The 21,756-nt window shown below is 35.6% G+C and overlaps 2 protein-coding genes across 2 annotated transcripts in view; both read left to right on the top strand.

Moving 5' to 3' along the window:
• The first annotated feature begins 565 nt into the window (after window positions 1-565).
• Window positions 566-11,449, top strand: LOC114528933 (delta-like protein A). The gene is made up of 11 exons (XM_028550642.1): window positions 566-651; window positions 2,507-2,572; window positions 4,953-5,036; window positions 5,605-5,742; window positions 6,360-6,470; window positions 7,474-7,590; window positions 8,001-8,117; window positions 8,692-8,808; window positions 9,256-9,372; window positions 9,716-9,835; window positions 10,449-11,449. Exons 1-11 carry the CDS (start codon window positions 633-635, stop codon window positions 11,165-11,167), a joined length of 1,725 nt encoding a protein of 574 aa, XP_028406443.1. The 5' UTR covers window positions 566-632; the 3' UTR covers window positions 11,168-11,449.
• Window positions 11,450-15,525: 4,076 nt separating this feature from the next.
• LOC114528934 overlaps window positions 15,526-21,756 on the top strand; it is a 56,988-nt gene continuing 50,757 nt past the window's right edge. Inside the window, exon 1 of the mRNA XM_028550644.1 lies at window positions 15,526-15,559. The gene's annotated coding sequence lies outside the window, so the exon portion shown is untranslated. The remainder of the gene's footprint in view (window positions 15,560-21,756) is intronic.

Here is a 21,756-nt window from a genome sequence, read left to right on the forward strand (position 1 = left end):
AGATTTATTTATGATAGTCGAATTTCCGTATAATTTACTTTTTCCAAACCTAAGTTTTGATTTGTACTTGTATTTCTGTAAGTTTTATACGGTTTTATTTGTTAGTTTTCGTGTTGTTATATAATGTACCCCTTGTTCTGGGTTTGCCGGTGATTAATTTATCGAAAGCTCTAATGTAATCAATAGAAAGAGGTCTGGATAAACAATAAGAATTATTATTCTTAATTAATTAATAACATTACGAAATACCATAATTTCAAATATTATTTTCAGTGAGTGGATAAAAGTTTTGGGACCGATTTTTTTTGAAATTCATAATCACTATTATTTCAGGTATTCTCAGTTTAAAATTGTGCTGCAGTAATTTTCCACTCACGGCAGGATCTTTCTTTCTTATGAATACTAATCGTCAACATCCTAAATTGGCAAAAATGTTTCATTCCATTGATATGCAAACGACTAAATTTTACCAATTCACCCCATGCCAACAATTTTCCATGGTTACCAGTAACGTAAAGAATAAAAATTCCTTATCGGCAGGGTATAACTTTATCACTATATGAAAATTTAATAACACTGATTTAAATTGAGTAGGCCGATCTTTCGCTTCTCGATACTCCCGATAGACTCCTATGAAACGATTTAGAAAAGGTAAGTGTTTTTTTTATTTCACTTTTAGTCTACTTAGTTTACTTAGAAAATCATAGCAAACCAGTTTAACTGAAAAATTTCACTTTCCTGGTTGTAATATGTGTCCATCGCGCCTACTATAGCTTCCGTCTGTTTAATGTTAGTATTGAATCAAATTGACACATGTAATATCCTAAGCTGCTTTTTATTTCTCCTACGTGTTTTGCCTCAGTTATCTGCAATCAACTGAAGACAGCGAAGTGCAATACATCAACATTTGACTACCGGGAAAATTTACGATGCTCAAAATACGTTATATTGTAATTATAATTGGATTTTCTGCTACTAACATTCGAGTTGTCATTGAACTTAAGTAAATGGAAGAATGGCGGGAAAATTATTATCAGGAGACCAGACAAACTTCAAAGTATCTGTTTACCTGAGCTAGCACGGCTTTACCGAGCACAAATTTTCTGCATAATTTTCCGCACAATTTACAGCATAATATTTAAATAGTATGGTTTAACAGTTCAAAATTTTGATGCCATTAAGCCGGTGAAATTGACTTATTATGAACTTTGACTTATTTTCATTTTATCTTGCATAATGCCGTGATGTCTTTATTTGCGTCAATGTAAGGCAACTTGCACTAGCACGTAAAACCGAGAAAAGCGGCTCCCTGTTATCTCAACTTAAGGCCAGTTTTTTACTTCCTGTGTCATTTACATTCCAAAAACATATTCACCTTCAAAAATACTACGTGCTCTTTTACGGTGGTGTTTCAGTGCCCTTTGTTAATTTTTAAGTATTTTTAGAAACTATGTCAAGTTAATTCTATACATTACCCAAATATGGATTCTATGTGGCCTTAGCTCTCACATTTTTGAACTTATAATTAATTTGCTACTGTAGAATATAGGCGTTTCTGCGATCTGCATGGGCATTTTAACATAATTTTTCAATAATAATGAGCAACATAAATCTTCATTAGTTGATGCTTGCCATTGTTCAAATGTGCATGCCGCTGATCTAATAATACACTGGATAAAGCAACTGTCCACAAGGAAGCCAGAATTAATGAATCTCCAGAGCTCTCATTGGAATAGTTAATTTATTACGTGATCGACCAGAAAGAGTGTTTCTGTGTATACCTCTGTATGTTCATGGTACGGTTCTAGTTTGCATCAGGGGCCGGTTGTACCAAGCACGTTTAGCTTAAACGGTGGATAAGTTCAAAATAGAAAGCGAGTCTATCTTTTTATTCAACAAGCTAACTAAATGTTTTTAACCTTAATACAAACTTTAAGATACTGTTTACAACTACATATTTAATGCATAATATTCAAGTTCACTCATTCAAGGGAGATGTAAGAGTGTTATTTAATTTTGACTTATCCACCGTTTAAGCTAAACGGGCTTGATACAACCGGCCCCAGGTTTACTGCATGGATTAATAATAGTGTCAACGGTGTTGATCATGAGCTCAATCTTCGTAGGTTAGTAAGATCAAGTGATGTATACTCAGAGAAGTTAACTTTTAAAAATTTACGACAATTTACGGAAAATAGCTGACAGTTTTGGCAATTTCCTTTGATTTTTACGATTTGAACGGCATTTGTTCTGTTATCTAAATGCTAACCGTCGAAACTCTCTTAACGTCATATGGGAAAAGTATATTTAATATTTTGAAAGTAATTTGGCCTTTGAAAGAGACAAACAACAGTCATTTCTGCACCCAACAGGGAGAAAGCAAGAAATGCAATTTAATATTCTATCATCTTTCGACGATTAATTCATGTGAGGTATGAATCACACTGCCAGTGCCTGGCGCTAACTAAATGAGCTTCAGTATTTATACCATTTATATTATTTATAGAAGTAAGAGCGATGATTCTCAAGGCAAATAAGTTGTTTCTATGCTGTTTAATAACATTGACTGTAGGTAAGTGAAACCAATTGATTTCAACGTATTTGGCAGTTATAATTAAGTCTACTTTTCATATTCGATCTGATGATTTTCTTAAGTTGGGAGTCTCTAGACGTGAGACGTAATAATATCAAATCGATTTACATGCATGTATAAAATAATTAGTGATCTTACTGCTCTAAATTTAAAACATTTATTTCGGCGATGCTATGAGGGCGATTCCCTCTATGGCTATGATCTTCGAAATCGTAAAACGGATTTAATATTACCAAAACCTACGAAAGAATTTCCGAAAAGAATTTTCAAATACAATGGAGTTTTCCATTGGAATAATCAACTTTTTGAGGCAAAAACTGCCGATTCTATTCAATCATTAAGGTGGATAATAAAATCTATTTTGAAGTGAAGCTGACCTGTCCTCATTGTCATATCGTTCTTTGCCTATTGCTTGTTCGTTGTATAATCTGTTTGTTATCATTGTACAGTATGTTCTACCGCTTCTACGTAATCATTTATTTGTATATACCCCCCTCATGAAAAACAGCAATGCTGATCAGGCTAGCGTCTTTAAATAAAGTATTATGTAGGTATGTATGTATGAATCCGCTTAGACGAGATTAAATAGGCTGCGATATGACTTTGAGGTACTGAAAATTGAAATGAGTGCATAACAAGATCCTGGCAGTCTTGTAGTCCTCCCAACGATACCATTTGCTTGTTTAGTTTCAGAAAGACATAATTATTTCAATATCTCAAAATGACTTCATGCTTCGTCGTTATGATTGCTTTCCAAATAAATCAATCAGACATCAGACGAATATATGAATATACACCCCCTCAAATTAAGTTCTTTAGTTCCTGCTCTGTTAGCCACTAATTTTAGTTCCTGTATATAAGTAGGGGTTAAGTAATCAATTTATGTGAAACTAATGCAAGTATATATAGCATGACTATATCACACAGCCTTGGACTAGAGGTACAGATCTAAGTACTGTATAATCAAATTTCTGGTTTTGCTAGATAAATTATATTTGAAAGATCGAGATGTTTTTATGTTCTCTGATACAAAGACTTTTTATCCACAAAATACTACAATAAAAGCTATAATCATGCTGTGACCACAAAAATGCTTCAATTGAAAATGGAAAACCCTCTAATCTGATAACTGTTGTAAGAACGATGGAACTAAGCTAAAAGTTACAGGAAATACGTGTTAAGCATACGCGAACAGCGGGGTATAACTCGGCGGATCGTTTCATGCACAGTAAACCTCGTTTCCATGTCATGCGTAGGCACGGGTTTCGCAATCGGTTTATGGAATTTTACTTCTCATCTTGGCCTTGCATCGGTTCATAAACGGAAATAATTATCATTGTTGCAAGAAAGTCCTTCCATCCACAGCTGCTTATTCGACACCGAATGAGCAATTCTTAATCATTTAACCTTAGAAGTTTGGTGAGCAAGAAGAGTTATACATGCTCAACAAAATATGACTTGCACAGAAGATTTTTGATGCTTGCACACGGTAAAAACGAATCGTCTGACTTAATAATCTTGTGTATACTCAAAATGGCCATTTCACAGCGGTCAGATGTATATGATGAGCTGTCAAAACTCAAAAGATTGCAGAAAGCGTATTCAAAAACTGAATAGTTTTCAATAGTTTACTCTTTGATATAGCGATTTGAAGCCTCAAAAACACAGAGAAACATTAATTTTAGTGTTGGATCAGAACTGTCAGGCATTCTTGCTTCTGTGTAGTAACCACGCATTCCCGTGATTAGAGTTTCGGGTTAAAGCTTCACAATTTCTGCGGTGTTTGCTTATTCAGTTATTGAAGTTTGATTTATACAAGCGATATTTGAGGTCGTTGCGAAGTGTTATATTAATTATTCCGTAAACTATATAATTTAAGTCAAAAGCAAAGCTTGCAGCTAAAAATGACACTGGAAGGCGTAGCCAGCACGATAATTGGGGGGGGGGCTTCCTTTTGTGGTATTCGTGACTCTCTATGTTTTTTATTTGCAAGACCCAATCCATTTTCGACGTAAGGAATGCAGCGTTGCCAAATTAGCCAAATATTATTACCATAATCGTTGTTTTCTTTGTTTTAAACAAAGAAACAAAGGGTTGACTACAACAATGTTTGGATTCTTCTTTCAGTAATCTGGTGACCCGGAAGGGTCAGTGTATGTATAGTCCGTTGTTCAAAAAGCGATACTCGGCATTGCATTTTGTTGATTGGCTGCATGCCCATATACAACATGAATCCCTCAGACGAATTTCATAATTCATACAACCTTTCACGCTCATTATACCCGTCCTTTTTGATGGAATTTGATATTGGATCGTCTTTTTTCAAGTAGAAAATGCGAATAACCAACTTCTTGTATAGGAGATGTATTTTACCAAACCACTGCAATGGATTCGGATGAAAACGTCGAGATGGAACAAACATGGGAGCAACAGAAAATCATAAGTAAGGTCAACAATATCAATATGGCATTGCAAGTTCTCTTGTTTTCTACGTATATTAGCTGCTTCATGCAGTTTAGGCCTAAAAACGAGATAGTGCGAAAATTATACCGTTCATGTGCAAAAATAACTTAACCCTGCGGTTTCGGTCGCCCGATAGAAACTAAAGACGACCGCATTGGTGCCCGTCACTTTCCCTCGCGCCTAAGTTGAACATGACGTTTGAAAATTAAATAGGCACGGATCCCAAGTACGGGTGGATGTAGTACTCATGCGACAGGGCACTTTGTTGAGTGTGTTCAGCATGTTTATGAAATAGTTTTGACTTTGGGCACCGGCCCAGGCATTCTTTATGAAACATCCGATGATTCAGCGAAATATTTCATGATCTATAAATAATGTAATTAAATGTAATTTCATAATTATATCAGAAGAAAAAGGAGGATTTATACAATGTATGTAAAGTTCTTTTAAGGACGCTAGCCCCGTTCAGAACCATTTTTACATCGTATTAGCTATTTGGTAATCAGTCTTCTTTAACTTTCTAAACATTGTTTGGCTCGTATCAATAGATCTGAAAAGGTTTCTTGAACAAGAAGACAAATCAAGCGACAAGTTAGTCGCACTTCTTGAACAACCAGTAAAGCAAATTCGGGTGAAAAGGAAAGATCCGGAAAACTCAGGAAGTGGATGTGGATACATTCCTTCAGGTAAATAAAAAGCGAAAAGTTCAATAATTTTACACAATAGTTACATTCAACGAAAAACTTGGCCAATTGCCCACAACACATATTTATTCTTTTTCCTGGTGAAATTAACGTATTTATACTCAGGCGAGTGTTTGAATTATCCCTTAGGGATAATTGAGTATTATTTCTATGAATTAATAATTCTGTGAATTGTATGATTATTTCTATGTATTATCCTAACCAGGATTTTTCTGTTAGGTAGGCAATTGACCTTGTTCTGGTTAATTCAAATCTAACTAGAGTTCTTCTAAAGAAATTAATTATCTTCGTGAAACGAGTTTTATTCTGAGAATATCTTACTTTCCTTCTAAAAAATGGCTGTTTGGTAATCTTACACTCAAAAAGAGCCTCCCATAACTTAATGCTATATAGCCTCGATCGCTGGAATGTTAGAGTTTTGGCATGCATAGTTCATATTTCACAATTGACTATTGAAATTGACTATCATAAAAGCATTAGAAAAAGTTATTCGCCTATTCTCGCTTCTAATTCACCTAATCTGCGGAGATTTTTTCTACCCAATGAACGTTTATCTTGTCAAAATACACGCTCTCAAAGTTTTTTTCCTTCATTTGCAGATAACTGCGCAAGCTCCCCATGTAGCGCTAATGCAAACTGTACAAACACCGATGATTCATATCTTTGCAAATGTCAAACTGGTTATGAAGGAAATGGGAGACACTGCACAGGCATGTCAGTTTTAACTACTAGAAATACATGCTTGCAAAGTCCCCTCACCTGAAGCAATAAACATATATTTCCATCACTGAAATTCTATAATACTCGTTTCTGCTGAATGATCGAAGTCGTAAAAGTAAAATCCTATGTCAAGTACAATTATAAAGTCGACTCTCGAGGTATCACTGAATTCGGCTATAATCATAGTTGTGCTACGAATAGTTTTAAATACTACAATTTTTAGCAAAATTTCAATTATTTTTTAAACAGATTCACTTTCGATTATTATTTTTTATCAATTATTTTTTATTCAGATTCATTTTCGATTCGAAGGCATCTTTTATATTATATTTTAATCAATTTTACGGGTCAATTTTTCGTATATTTTTAAGACCATGCAAATAAAAAATACTAATTAAAAGAAGTTTTATAATTTAAAATATCAGTTATGCTGACGTGAACCTAAATTTAATTTGGCCAATCGCACGTTTGTAAATGTTTGCTACAATCCTAGACAAAAAACACGCGGACGCTATTTATAATGGCTGAACTTTCGGTCTGTCAATAATTTTTTCGCATGTGTAGTCGTATTCCCCGCTCCCTAGGCCTTTTGCAATGTTGTTGGGAATAGTATCGCAATAATCGCCATAACAATTCAAGTGTTCATCAACATTGTTTCGGGGGGAGGGGGTCAGTTTTATGAGGGATATGTAAATATTTGTCACTGATAATTTCTTCATTCCATGTTTGTCCCAGCAAATTTGTCTATGATTGTAGTTACCAGTTTTAACCCGTCGTAAACTCACGCATGCGCATAACTTAGAAAAACGCCCAACGCTCATGACATAATGGCGGACAACTTTCATTTAGCATTTGCAATCCCGGGCGTAATTAAAATCTCCGGGCGGAATTAGTACCCTCGCCCGAAGTACCGGCTTGGGAATTATATTTGTAGTTTACTAAGTGCTCTAGTCATGGTTCTCGGATCTTTATCGATGTTTCCTACTTCTTCAGATGTCAATGAATGTAAAAGCTTCCCATGTGGTTTTAACGCAAACTGTGCAAACACTAATGGTTCATATCTTTGCCAATGTAAACCTGGATATGAAGGAAATGGAACCAACTGCACAGGTATGCCAGTCTTAGCTATTTATATTTTAAGTTTATACCAAGTTATACCAAGGCCTGTTTCAGACGTCGAACTTTTCATGTGCGGAAACTAATGTTAATGAGCAAAAGGCTTTGTTTAAGTTCATTTGCACTCGATTCGGCATGATTAAAGTTCGAAGTCAGAAACGGGTCTAATGTAGGTCAGTGGCCCTATAAAGGCCTTGGTTAAACGTCGCATTTTTTGCGCGTCGAATGCAATTCAAACAGTAGATAATTAGATGATAATGAAGCTTAATGAGGTTTATCATTTCATTATCTTGAATTGCATTTGACGCGACCAAAATGCGAGATACAACGTAGGCCTAAGTACTAGTTTTCTAATCATGGTTCGCCGATCTTTATAATATTTTCTTACTTCCACACTTCAACAGACGTGAATGAATGTAAAAGCTTTCCATGTGGTTCTAATGCAAACTGTACAAACACTAATGGTTCATATCTTTGCAAATGTCAACCTGGATATGAAGGAAGTGGAATCAACTGCACAGGCATGCTAGTCTTAGCTATTTATATAAGGCCTGTTTCAGACGTCGAACTTTTCATGTGCCAAACGTAATGTTAATGAGCTAAAGTCTTTGTTTAAGTTCATTTGCATTCGATTCGGCACATGAAAAAGTTCAATGTCTGAAAGACTGAAACGGACCGAAAGGCGGTGTTCCACTAGGCGAATTCTTTTTATCGAACGAAATTTTTCGATCGATTTTCTTTTCACTTGGGCATGGGACCGGTGAAAGGAATCCGCTACGGTCGAATTCTCACAATTCAAAAAAAGAATATAATGCAGACGAAAAATTTAATTTGGTCAAAAAATTCCGCATAGTGGAAAATCGCCATAAAGCCGAGGTTAATACGTCACATTTTGGTTGCGTCGAATGCTATTGGAGCAATTTAATAATGAGATAATAATGAATCTTAATGAGGTTTATCATCTCATTATCTGATTATCTATGGTTTGTGAATTGCATTATGATTGCATTCGACGCGAACGAAATGCGACGCATAGCCTGGGCCTATGTTCAAGTCATGGTTCGCTCATCTTTATCAATGTTTTCTACTTTTCAGCTGTCAATTACTGCGAAAACGCCACATGTGATTCTAATGCAAACTGTACAAACACTAATGGTTCATATCTTTGTGAATGTCAACCTGGATATAAAGGAAATGGGATAATATGCACAGGCATGCTGGTCTTAGCTATTTATATACATTTCAATTTATTTAAAGGCCATGTTACACGGTGCAATTTTTCTTGCAAATTGCAATGTAATCTACTTTTAAGTGACGTAAATTTGTGCAGAGTATTAAAAATGTAAGTGTAAGGAACGTACATGGAGTGTGATAAACATAAAAGTTTCGTATAGTTGAAATTCCCAACTCTTAAAAGTAGAATTGCATTGCAAGTTGCACCGTTTAACAGGGCCGTAAGTATTATAGTCATGCATTTCTGACCTTTATCACTGTTTCCCACTTCGACAGACGTCAATTCAAGAGACCGCAAAGACAAAGTCGATCTGTTTATAGATACTATGCCAAAAAACGTATTTTACCAGGCAGTCCTGAATTGTTGTGTTTGCGGATTTACAGCAAGTCAAAATATATCCAACCTATACATTTCTATCATTTCAGAAGTCATTAATTGTACGAATTCCCCATGTGGTGCAAAAGAAACATGTGTAAGAATCAATGATTCATACGTTTGTCGTTGTAAAACTGGTTATTGGAGAGAGAGAACAAATTGCAGAGGTAAGTAGCAAACCGTACCGTACCGTACTATACCATACAATACCAGACCATACAATACCAGCTGATGTTATTTTGGCCTAAATCTTATGTACTAAAAACCATACTTCTCCAACAATGTGGGGCAAACGATTCGATTCAGGGCAAACTCTAACTCGATTCCAGAACTCATACACTGAAGCTTTTAAATCGTTTTTGAAATGTACTTCCAAAACGACGTTAATAATGAAAATTTACAATATGAACACTAATTGCCATGGAAAAAGTATTCAATATTCATACTAAATGTCATTTCTACAGTATGCATTAAAAATATTCCAGTGAACTTTATTGCTGTATTTCGCAGATATCAACGAATGTGGCGCAAAAAATCTATGCGACTCTAATGCGATTTGTAATAACACCGATGGTTCATATCTTTGTAAATGTCAACCTGGATATGAGGGAAACGGAACTAACTGTAAAGGTATTGTAACTCTATTTCTTGCTCCATTATCCAAAAGCATAAATTTGAAGGCACATGCTGTAATGCAAGAGAGCTAAACAGGGGCGTAGAGTGTGACTATCGTAACTGCGCGGGGGGGGGGAGTCAAACCCTATATTTACAGACTATATAACATTGCAATAGATCACACTCCTTCGCCCCATCTAAGGTCCGATTTATCCCGGCTAGGCGAGGTGAAACTGCATATAATGAAAGACTAATCAGGTTGAACCTTCAATGTGATGCGCTTTTTACGTCTGAACTTCGAGTCAGAAACTATATCTATTTATTTCAATACAGAAGCACATTCGTTTCTCAGTTAATTGTAAGTTAGCATTTTATTTTTAGGGAGACAAATTACTCCAGGGGCCAGTTGTATAAAAGACTAGTTAACTTGTAGCCAATCAGAGTCGTGTATTTCTGAGTTAACTAGGTTTTAACTACGCAACGTGTAGTTACTGAATAGTTTTATACAACCGGCCCCAGGTGCATGAAAACTCAGTTTTGTCAAGCTGCCTGATGACGTGATGATATTAAATCAGCTGAATATATACGTAACTAACAATTTTTATTCTATTTTCCTGTACTTGACAAGAATCATCCAAACAAGGATCATCAACTGCCGAGAGTAGTGACAATACCGGCGTCATTGTTGGCGTTATTGTTGGCGTGGTTGTCTTGCTTGTCGTGTTCGTTGTTGTTTACTACCTTTATCGAAGAAAACAAAAGGTGAAAGACACGGAGGACACACGTACCATAAAAAATCGTGCTTATGAGCCACACTTGAAAGATGTAACGGAACCAGATGCAGAGTCCCCACGTATTCCTGAATCCGCGAATCGCTACGAAATATCCAAAGAACCAACATACGCATCACTAGACAATTCTAAACGAGATGATGAAAATCTGTATCAAAGTTTGACTAATGAAACTCGCGACGCTCCCGGCAAAGAATCAGAATATGCTTCGCTGAAGAGTACAGAAAGAGATCCCGATGATGACAAGCAGTATCAGAGCTTGGTTAATGTTGGTTATCAAAAACAGTCAGAGGAGGACGAAGATAAGGACGACTATGAAGAGGTCGGGGGACAGAAGTCGGGGGAAGCTATCACCAAACCCGACACTCGCCTTGAAAAACCCGACTATGCCGAGCTGGATATTTCCAAGCGAGATCCCAACGATGAAAACCAGTATCAAAGTTTAACACCAGGAGATTATGAACAGCCCCAGGATTGTCGTTTTGGTAACCTCAATGCAAATGCTTCATCGAACAAAGATGGTAATCCTGAAAATGCATACGAAGATTTACCCTGACATATGATCGCAAAAACCATGCATCTATATTATGATCGTGAACCATGTCATTTAGAAAAAAGATCCCAAATTTCTATATCTAATGGTCGAAATTGGGCTGTGAAACAGCTTTTGCATGAACAAAATTAGATTCACAATTCTAGATGGTTAGAGCTAGAACAATACTTTACTGTCACGAATTGGCGTCAATCGAGCGTTAATTAAGAGGGACCATATTCATATATTTTGCGATGCCTGCATTGCTAATTTCTTTTCACTTTCAATAGAAATCAGCTTGACATAACAGAATAATATGAATATGGTCCACCTCAATTAACGTTCGATTGACGCCCATGCCGTCACGGTACGAAAAGAGCGTATTGCAGGTGAAGTGATTAGGTTATTTACCAGGGGCCAGTTGTATAAAAGACTAGCAGTGTGTAAGACGAAAAACCTTTAATTTCTTATGCGAAGACCGCTGAAAAAACTGAGCCGTCTGTACTGGGAGAAAATTAGCCGAATATGACCAACGCGAACTGAATTACATTTCATTTATTTCATATAACGTCAGAACTTCGAGAACTATATTTATTTATTTCAATACAGAAACACATTCGTTTCTCAGTTAATTGTAAGTTAGCATTTTATTTTTACGGAGACAAATTACTCCAGGGGCCAGTTGTATAAAAGACTAGTTAACTTTTAACTGTAGTTAAGGGCAGGGTTGGCCAAACAGAGTCGTGTATTTCTGAGTTAAATAGGATTTAAATATTCAAAATGTGATTGAAATATAGCTACAACCGAACTTTGCAAGCTATTGCCAGTAAGAACGTATACTAACCCAATAATAATAATAATAATAATAATAATAATAATAATAATAATAATAGCTAATAATAATAATTAAATAAATAAATAAATATATGTGTGATTATTTCCACTATAGCTTTTAATTTGTGCAAATTACGACACTGAATTATTATATATTACAATGATATGGAATGTATAAAAAAGTGAACCGTAAATTTGCCTATAAAATCTAACATCTGACTGCTTAGAGAGGTTAGTGACAAACGACACCTAAAACGTGATGTACGTAATAAAATGCAGGGTTCAAAACACGATTTTGCATAATGTCAACTGCAAGATTGGGAAGTCTTGTAATGATGAAATTTATATTACTGCATCGAGAGAGAGCCGGGTTAACGGAACAAAGGCTTTGAACAACCTTAAACATTTTATCTTTTGCGTCCATGTTTTCAAGTGTAATAACTATTTGGTCAGTTTCTCTCTTCATATAAATCTGCCATTATTCACCAACGGGTGTTTTTCTCATGGTAACTATGGTAATTACAGATTTCCAAAACACTTTCCCCCTCAGAAAAGCATACAACACGGCATGAATAGATTTTGATGTTATACATAGAATTATATACTTGCTGTGGGTTTATTTTTACAATAGTTCGAGTGAGCTAAGAGTGTCTGAAACTGAAATGTTCAAAATGTTTGGATTTCTTGGTAAACTTCAACATTTTCGATAATAATTGTCTTTACAATATCGTCATTTATATAGCGATTTAATTTTTACGCACTCAAGATAAATTGCAGAATTGACAATTGTTTATACTTTCAATTTCAGGCAGTTGCCGAGCATGCGCACTCAGTCCTTAGAAACACGGTGTTTTAACTGATGGGATTTATGCGCTACTTGTGTCCCACCCATCCCCACACGAGAGAAGCGTAACAAAAGAATCAGGACCAGGCTCTTCTGCATACGCTCCACAGCCCACGCTCCGGCGAAGACCCCGGTCATGTGGTTCTTTTGTTACGCTTCTCTCGTGTGGGGATGGGTGGGACACAAGTAGCGCATAAATCACATCCGTTAAAACACCGTGTTTCTAAGGACTGGATATCGAGACCTCTAAATTCGCTGATCAACACCCAAATTTAGAAGATGAGACAGGCCTTCGAATGTCTGTATTGAATGTCAACAGAACTTGTGACGATACTAAAACCGATGCTATGGACGATGATACAGTCTACAATGTAGACTACATATACACTTTGAATCTAAATTTAGTTTGTTGTTCTTTAGAATTTTCTGCTGCGCCATACTAGCTGTATTTAGTTTCATTATTGTGTGAACCGCTATTTTTAGTTCCGGCAGTACAAAGACACATGGACTGTCAAAATGCTAAAAATGGCAGAAGTGGTTTATTGACGTTGCCACCCCTCCCTTAGATATGAACTATGCGCTAATAAAAAATCTCCGATGTTTTGGCTCTCGGAAGCTTTCGTCCGATTGGATAATGCTTTTCCATGCTTTCTAAAGAACGAAGGTATGCTATTGGTTGAAACAGAAATGTATTGTAAAGTTCAGCCAATGAAAATCATTCTTCCGAGGAGCTGCGACACTACCGGGGGGTCTTCGCCGTGGCAGAAAGGTCGGCTGTGCCTGTTTCACCCGTTTGCTTCACTGGTCAATGGTCATGCCGCATCGAATATTAGGCTGGATGCTGTATTTACAAGAGCGACTGGTGTTCTAAGGCGAACTAAATATGCAATATTTTACGACACTTGAATTGCTATTTTATTTACTTGCTATTTATGTATAGCAAAAACGAATTGAATAACTATCACCGAAACTACAAACACAACGTTTGCGCCTTCACGGCCTACAAAGTCATGTGGGGAATATATATTGTCATATTTTCATATATTACCTTCCTTTCTGACTCTTTTAAACGGTAAGTTCCTTCAGTATATTTTGAGTAATATTTTTGATAGTATGTACGTACAGTTTAATTGACTCAATTGAGTAAGGTTGCTAAATCAGGTATATATAAATATATATTTGTATGGAGTATGTTCAATATTAATTTGATACATAACCAACAATTTTCACCAAAATTAAATCCTCTACACCAGCTTTTCTCTGACACTTTCTGGGAGGAGGGGAAGGTAAATTTTGAGGGATCCCATCTGGAACCATGGCTGCAGTGATGTTACAGAGGCAGGCTTCGGAGAAATATGACCATGAAAATTGTGAGGCCCAGGAGCTTCATATGTGAACTAGAAACACCCTGTATAACATGTTAGCCTGCAACTCATGAAAATTTACCACAAAGCTTTGTATTAAACCAGTGCCACTGCTATTTTTTTCATATGGCTTATACATTTTTTGTGTGTGTAAAATCATGGTATATTTACCAGACTACCTGCTTTAAAAGGTTAAAGCTTCAAACATGTTATTATCAAATGTGGTATAATGACTGCTTGAAATAGCAGTCATTTACTAGATCTTTAGTGCAAGAGCCAGTCCACCAAAATTAATTTATTAATTTGTTAATTCTGTATTATCATTTGTTTCCATGCTATATATCTTGCATGGCATCTGTGTATGTTAATTGTGTCTTTGATGTTTTGCAGAATGGCTTTTTTGTTTGTTCCTGTAGAACTTCATATTGAGAAGGTATGTTATTTGGTATTGTATAGCAGCTTTGTTACATAATTGTTTTTGATTTACCTTTGAGCTTATATGATGTAACCTTCTCTGTCAAATGTTTTCTGGGTTATTTAACCTAATGTGCAGTTATAATATCAAGTCGTAGATGGACATGTTAAAAATTTAGGGCTCAGGCAAATTATTTTAGCAAAAACTACCTGACCTATTAGTACAAATTGCCTAGCTTTATGCTGACTTCAGCAAAAATTGCCTGAATCTGCTGTAAAAACAATACAATTTGCCCTAAATTTAAATGTTTCAAGGGCCAGCTGCCTGTTTGCTTATTTTCTAAAGGTGACTAAACATTTTACCATGTAATATTGGTTTAGGCATCAAGGTGCATATATGTATGTCACTTTGGCTCTGCCACAAATGTGGCACTAATTGTAGGATCTAGTTGATAAATATTAAGCATATATATGTGGAGTAAACGTAAAAGGCATCTCTAGCTGGGTTTCAGCCGAATGACAGGTTTAGCACTTGGTGGTCAACTCCAGATAGAAATATATTTATCAAATTAAGTTAAATATTCATTGTAGGTTTTGACCTAATGTTGAGTAGATGTTATGTGCAATTTAACAAAACTTGCTCATTTCCACAAGGCATAATTCAACAATATGTGTGAAGTTGACCACCAAGTGTTTCGCTATGTAATATTCTTGAGTTAAACCCATGCACCTATGGGTGATAGATGTATTATCATGTTATAATGTAGATTATGGTAACTCTTTAAATGATATTACACATGGTTGTAGTAAATACATCTATTTATCATACATGTATATCATTGTTTAATTTTAGAAGCACATTCTTGAACCGTAAATCTATTGCCTATATTGGATTTTGCTATTCCTGGTTGCAACAGCAAAAAACACTGTAGATGTCACTCAGGCCAAAAGGAAAGTGAGGTACAAGATTTTTGCTTCTCTTCTGATAGGTCACATGGCAATGTCTAAAACATTTTGTCTGCTCTTCTGAAAGCTCTTTAATTTATTTTTCTGCTGTATGTTGATTTGTATTGTGCTGTACTGTCATTGTACTGTCATTGTTCTGTCATTGTAGTGCATTGTGCTGTAATGTACTGTATTGTTAATCTCACTCTACCTCAGGGCTACATATTTGGTCATTTTAACAACTACTTAAAGCTATTATAAGTTTTTCTTAAGCAAAGGACATTTAATAACACTGCAGTCATCAAAAACCGTCGCACTACCTATTAATTAATGTTTACATTCCATACAAAAAAGCATTTCAAAATTGCGCGCTTTCGTAAATTGTGTCGAAAATATTCGCATCAGGATACTGTACCGGGGTGAATAGGGACAATTTTTAAGCATTTTTGTAAAATCGTCTCAGATAGTTTTCAAACAGGGCTCTGTTACATGTCATTAAGGTCTTTTACTGTAGTTTACAACTATTAAGATTATGGTAGTAAATCCAATACCGGGGAATCCCATTTTAAGTAGCTAATCATGTTTAATTCATATAAGTGCAACCTCCAGTAAAGTAAAATATAGAATAACATAAAACACTATTGTCCAAACATATATAAAAGCAATATAAAAGAATATCATATAACAATGTGACCAATCACATGTTGACAACTCCGCAAAGTCGCTCTGGCATAGTCGATAGCTGGACATAAAAAAGAACAATATTCTATCATATGGTTTACCACACTAGATTTGTATCTATGCAGTACAAATTTTTCATTAGTTTCCTTAAGCTTGTCCACAATGGTTCCGTCCGGGTACAGTATATATGGTACTCGTGACCTGCTTGATCAAGTCCCGCGAGTGCTTCACATGCTTGTCATTTGAAATTTTTAAAAGTTCCTTTTTTGTTGCATTCTTTTTCAAACCATTACGTCACGTAATGCCACAAATTATTATCACTTATCAGCCTCATTATAGCCTGGCATGAACTATAATTTCAATATTATCCTCTTAAAATGGATAGCTAAAATATGTGTTGATATATGTAACGTCTGAAAATTAGATCCTTACCTTTCAACCAAAAATGGGCAACGTCTTTTATTCGAGTTTTGGTTTTGGCGTAAGTGATAAGCGATAAGAATTAAGCAAAAAAAATTAATAAATAGTAAAAAAAGAGAAGTATCTGATAGTACAGCTGGTTCGCGAGCAAGTACAGTTGTTACAAACGCCGTCAAGAGTTCCGTCTCGAGTCAATTTGTCCTTTTTTAGACCAAAATATTTCTCTAAAACATTTAATGTAATATAAGACTATACAACCCGCCTATATCGTTTTGTCCGCCTTTTTCTTTCCCTCTTCCAATCGCGACGTACCGGTTTCTAAGGTTGACCTAGGATCATCTGTTTGTATAACATTTGAGGTGTTGCAAACTCAGTATTCACATTTCTTTCAGTACTCTGGCCATGTGTACCTGACGACTCATTTTCTCACGACTTTATGCACTCATGTGTGCTCAAACTTACGCCTTCTCTTTTTGCTTTTTTCTATAAACAGAGCTCTTTACATGTCATTAAGGTCTCTTACTGTAGTTTACAACTATTAAAATTTTGGTAATTGATAAATCGAATACCGAATCCCGTTATAAGTAATAATGTTTAATTCATATAAGTGCAACCTCCAGAAAAGTAAAAGATAAAATACATAAAACACTATTGTCCAAACATATATAAAAGCATGCAAGAATATCATATGTTAATCTAACCAATCACATGTTGACATCTATAAGTGAATTTGAACTAACCTTTGAACTCACGATCTTAGGGTGTGATCTTTACATGCACGATGCTCTAACTTAGATTATATAAAGTATCACTTTTTAACTACAACAACAACAACATATTCAGTAACTTTTCATGTGGTATGAAGTAGGCTTTTTTGTATGATTCAGCCCATAATACAGTGTTTATATTGAACACAACTGCAAAGAACAGGTGGTGCCTATTCTAGGTCAAATTTAGTAACAACTCTCCAAAGTCGCTCTGGCATAGTCGATAACAGGACGCATGCAGGAAGAATGATATTCTATCATGTGGTTTACCACACTCGGATTTGTATTTATATAATACAAATTCTTCATTAGTTTCTTTACTTTGCGTTAGCTTGTCCACAATGGTTCCGTCCGGGTATAGTTATATGGTACATTTGACCTGCTTTGATTAAGTTCTGTGAATGTGCCACATGCTTGTCTGTTGAGATTTTCAAAAGTTCCTTTTTTGTTGCATTCTTTTTCAAACCATTACGTCGCGTAATGCCACAAATTATTATCACTTATCAGCCTCAATATAGCCTGGTATGAACTATAATTTCAATATTATCCTCTTAAAATATATAGCGATAATATGTGTTGATATATGTAACGTCTGAAAAATAGATCCTTACTTTTCAACCAAAAATGGGCAACGTCTTTTATTCGAGTTTTGGTTTTGGCGTAAGTGATAAGCGATAAGAATTAAGGATCCTTTGGATTCTGAAACTTTGGTGGCTTCTCGGCGGTGGAAATCTTCCCAAAGATGGAATGGGTCGTAGTTCTTGCCTTTGCAGTGGCAAAGTCATTTACGTCCTTAATGCTGACATCTCTGGCTTCTCACGTTGTCTCGCGCCATTTGATTCTCATAGGTTGAGGCAATCGGTGGAATATTTTTTTCAGATCATCGGAGTTGTTCAATCTGTCCAAGTAATCTGTCCGATCTTTTCTAGAGTGTTTGTACAACTTGTCAATTGCACGGAAAATTGTTTGTAGGTTAGTTCCATCTTCGTTCTTAATCTGCGGTCCCTTTATTAGCCGTTCTACGTGTGCCACAGCAACTTTGTAATCTTGTCCAAATCGTTCCTTTAGCAGCCTTTTCGCTTTCGCTTCTCTGTAACCCTCGTTTCTCCCATTGTTAAAGAGCTCTTCATTAGTTCTTGTGCAGCAGCAGACGTGTGCTGCATCAGGTAATACAGTCGAGCACTTAAACGTGTACACTTATTACGCTGTAAAAACTGGTTGGTTAAACAACCATTTTTTTGTTGCAACCATTCTCAAATGGTTATTTTGACCAATTATTCAATGGGTTGCTCAAATTTGACCAATTAAATATGGTTACTTTGATAGGGTTAAAGAATAAGGTCTAATTTGATAGACCTAATGGGTTTATATGGTATAGTTTTGTTCAAGGGGCAAAAGATCAAACTTCACCTCTTTGCATCAAATTTGTGTAAAGACAAAATTAGGAGGTACAAATTAATGCAGCTTTTAACAAATTTATTTTTTATTGTACAGCAATTCCAATTGATAAGGTGTGAGAGACTCAGTCCTCTCTAAAGTGCATGCTTCCTTTTCCTTTTTTTTAAATTCTCTGACATCAACAACAGTGTCATCTGAGTCGTATTCTTCTGCCACTTTTCTTTTTTTTCCCTTTTTTTTCTTTTCTCTTTTTCTTTCTTTTCCTCTCCTGGTTTTCTTCTTTTCTTTTCTTTCTGCCTCTAACACCTCATACGAATCATCTTAAATCTTATATGAATAAAAGAAGATAAATTCCTAAATACTTCATTATACATGATGTCAAAACCATACTTTCAGTTGACATTTTATCAGAACATTTCAGTGAATATATGTATAGGGCATCTTATGAAGATATTTACTCAAATATGGCATTGGAGGAAACCACTATGTTAAGTACAAATAGAGAAGATGCAAAACACAAAATACGAATGTTCACCTTTTTGATCGCGTGTTTGGTTGACTTGTGCCTCATCTCTCTCTCTTGGCTTTCATGCCTATTCGATAAATCATTATAGAACAGACTTATAAGTCGACTCTATGGTACAATTTTAATATACTATGGAATTTATATTATAGAGACGGATCATCAGTCTCGACGAACTTGGCAAACGAAAGGTAGTTCGCCTTATAATTCACCTGTGTATAAACTCGGACGGATCAAGACGAACTTCATGCGAAGTTAGTCTAAGCATTAATACATGAGCGAGGACTGTTACCTCTTCAATGTTTACTCGTTCCGCCATCTTGAGCACGTGGTGAATCATCACGTAGCCTGCATAGCCTGGCTGTACCAGCGAAAAAAAGGCCGGTCCCGGATATTTGAATATTAGGCGTTGAAGTTGTTAAATTCATCTTTTTGTGGTAACTATGTTTACAGTAATATCTATATTTACAGCAATATATATTTACATATACATATTTACAGTAATAGCTATATTTATAGTAAACTCTAAAGTGTTTGTGGGAGTTGGTATCTTGACATGACATATAGAACATCATTTTCCCAGGAAGATGCCTTTGTTGTATGCATGGGAAGGTACATCCTTAGCATTGTAGGCTGAAGTATAAATGCTTGTGCATTAGCATGCCTTTGAACTTCGTAGCAATGGAAATGGCATGAGAATTTAACTGTTATAAATCTCTCCAAAATAAAGTAAATCTTGTCTGAAGCAAGTACAAATGTTTCTACAATTGATGCAAAAACTGGCATATCATTATGCAGACTTTCAACATGTACCACAGCACCAACTCTGTATCTGTGCCATGAACTGAAATTTTTCTTTGTCTAAAATCTACAAAAATAGTATATATTTTATATACTATGATATTTTATATTTTTACAATCAATACCATGTCACTCCATATGGGACATTAATACTGGCATCTATTATTTATTTATATATGCTTACATGTGCAGGACATTGGTGTAAGCTAGTGTTGGTTCCCAATCTTTTAATAATTCGAAATATTAACTTTCTCCTACAACAAGTTGTTTTCCAAACTCTTTTTTATTCTTTGCTTTGGCATTTCGCTGTTGTCAGATATATTAAAATATCTTTTAAATTTTCAAACCGGTTTAAGCTCATTAATCTTTGCAAAAAAGTAACAATAATGAGGTATGGCAATGTTAGTGTTAAAAAAATTGTATAGTAAAATTTTACACAATTTAGCTATTGGAAAGCAACTAAATATACCCCATCCTATAATCATGAGTACTAAAGAGACTAAAATGTATGAAAAACATGTTAATCGAGCTTTGAAATAATATATTTACTGTTGTATTTATTACCATTTTCACCAGTCTAAAAAATGACCATATCTTCATTATGTTGTTGGACAACAGCAAATCTATATCTATGTTTTTTCTCTACTTGGGTATTGTGTCTCTGAATATTATATTAACACAAGATACATGAACGTTTTAGCTACTTAGATGTATTTTTTTATGCTTCACACACATTGATCTTCTACAGTTTGTATGTGTAATATTTCTTTTAGATGTAGCCATGCTAATGGGCTCAGTTCTTTCGTGCAGCCCTTGAACTTTTCGTGCTGTTTGAATTCAAAGTAATACATTCTATTTCTAAGTGTTTGTTCCTCTTCCTTTACGAATTGCCAAGGTTGATAGTTGCTACAGGCTATCACTGGTGTTCTTGTCAGCATCACCCCGTCCCGGCACTTTTTTTTGACTGTGACGTTTTCCCCCGCGTAGATTCTTTTGATTTCGTTTATGTTGTCGATGCAGATTTTTGCTTCTTCTGTGTATATCAGGTTTACGTTTATGCATTGCTGAAACGCGAAATCGGCGCTCGTCATCTGTTGGCCGACGCATGGTACTGCGTTTATGATGGAGTGTGTTACTTTGCTTTTCATCGTGTTGCTTGGCCCGTATATGTAAAGTGTGTTTCGTTTTGTGTCCACTTTGTCTACGACTTTTACGATCGCCGTCACTAAGTCGATGCTGTTGGCTTTGCATATATCGGATATTAGTTGCGCGCTGTCCTCGGTACATCGATCCAAAATGCTCACGCCAGTTCATACATGCCGGCGTATTGACTGTTTTATCGGAAAACCTTTTTTAATTAGCTGTATCCTACATACCCGTTCTACAGTGACTGGCATTGGTTACTATGTCGAATATTTCATTCTGTTTCAATTTACATTTATCGATTTTTTGAACTGATTTGACTGCCTTTACTTTATTACTTCGAGTCTTTCCAAAAATTTGGTGACATGGTTTTGCAACATATAGCGACTTTGACATTTTAATCAATTATAAGCAAATTTTTCTTTCCTGCTAACTGAATATCGCGTGGATTCTTTCCCTTGAATTGGTGCGCTCGGCCT

The sequence above is a fragment of the Dendronephthya gigantea genome, unplaced genomic scaffold (genome assembly GCF_004324835.1).
Source record: "Dendronephthya gigantea isolate DGI-Jeju-01 unplaced genomic scaffold, DenGig_1.0 000052F, whole genome shotgun sequence".
NCBI lineage: Eukaryota > Metazoa > Cnidaria > Anthozoa > Malacalcyonacea > Nephtheidae > Dendronephthya > Dendronephthya gigantea.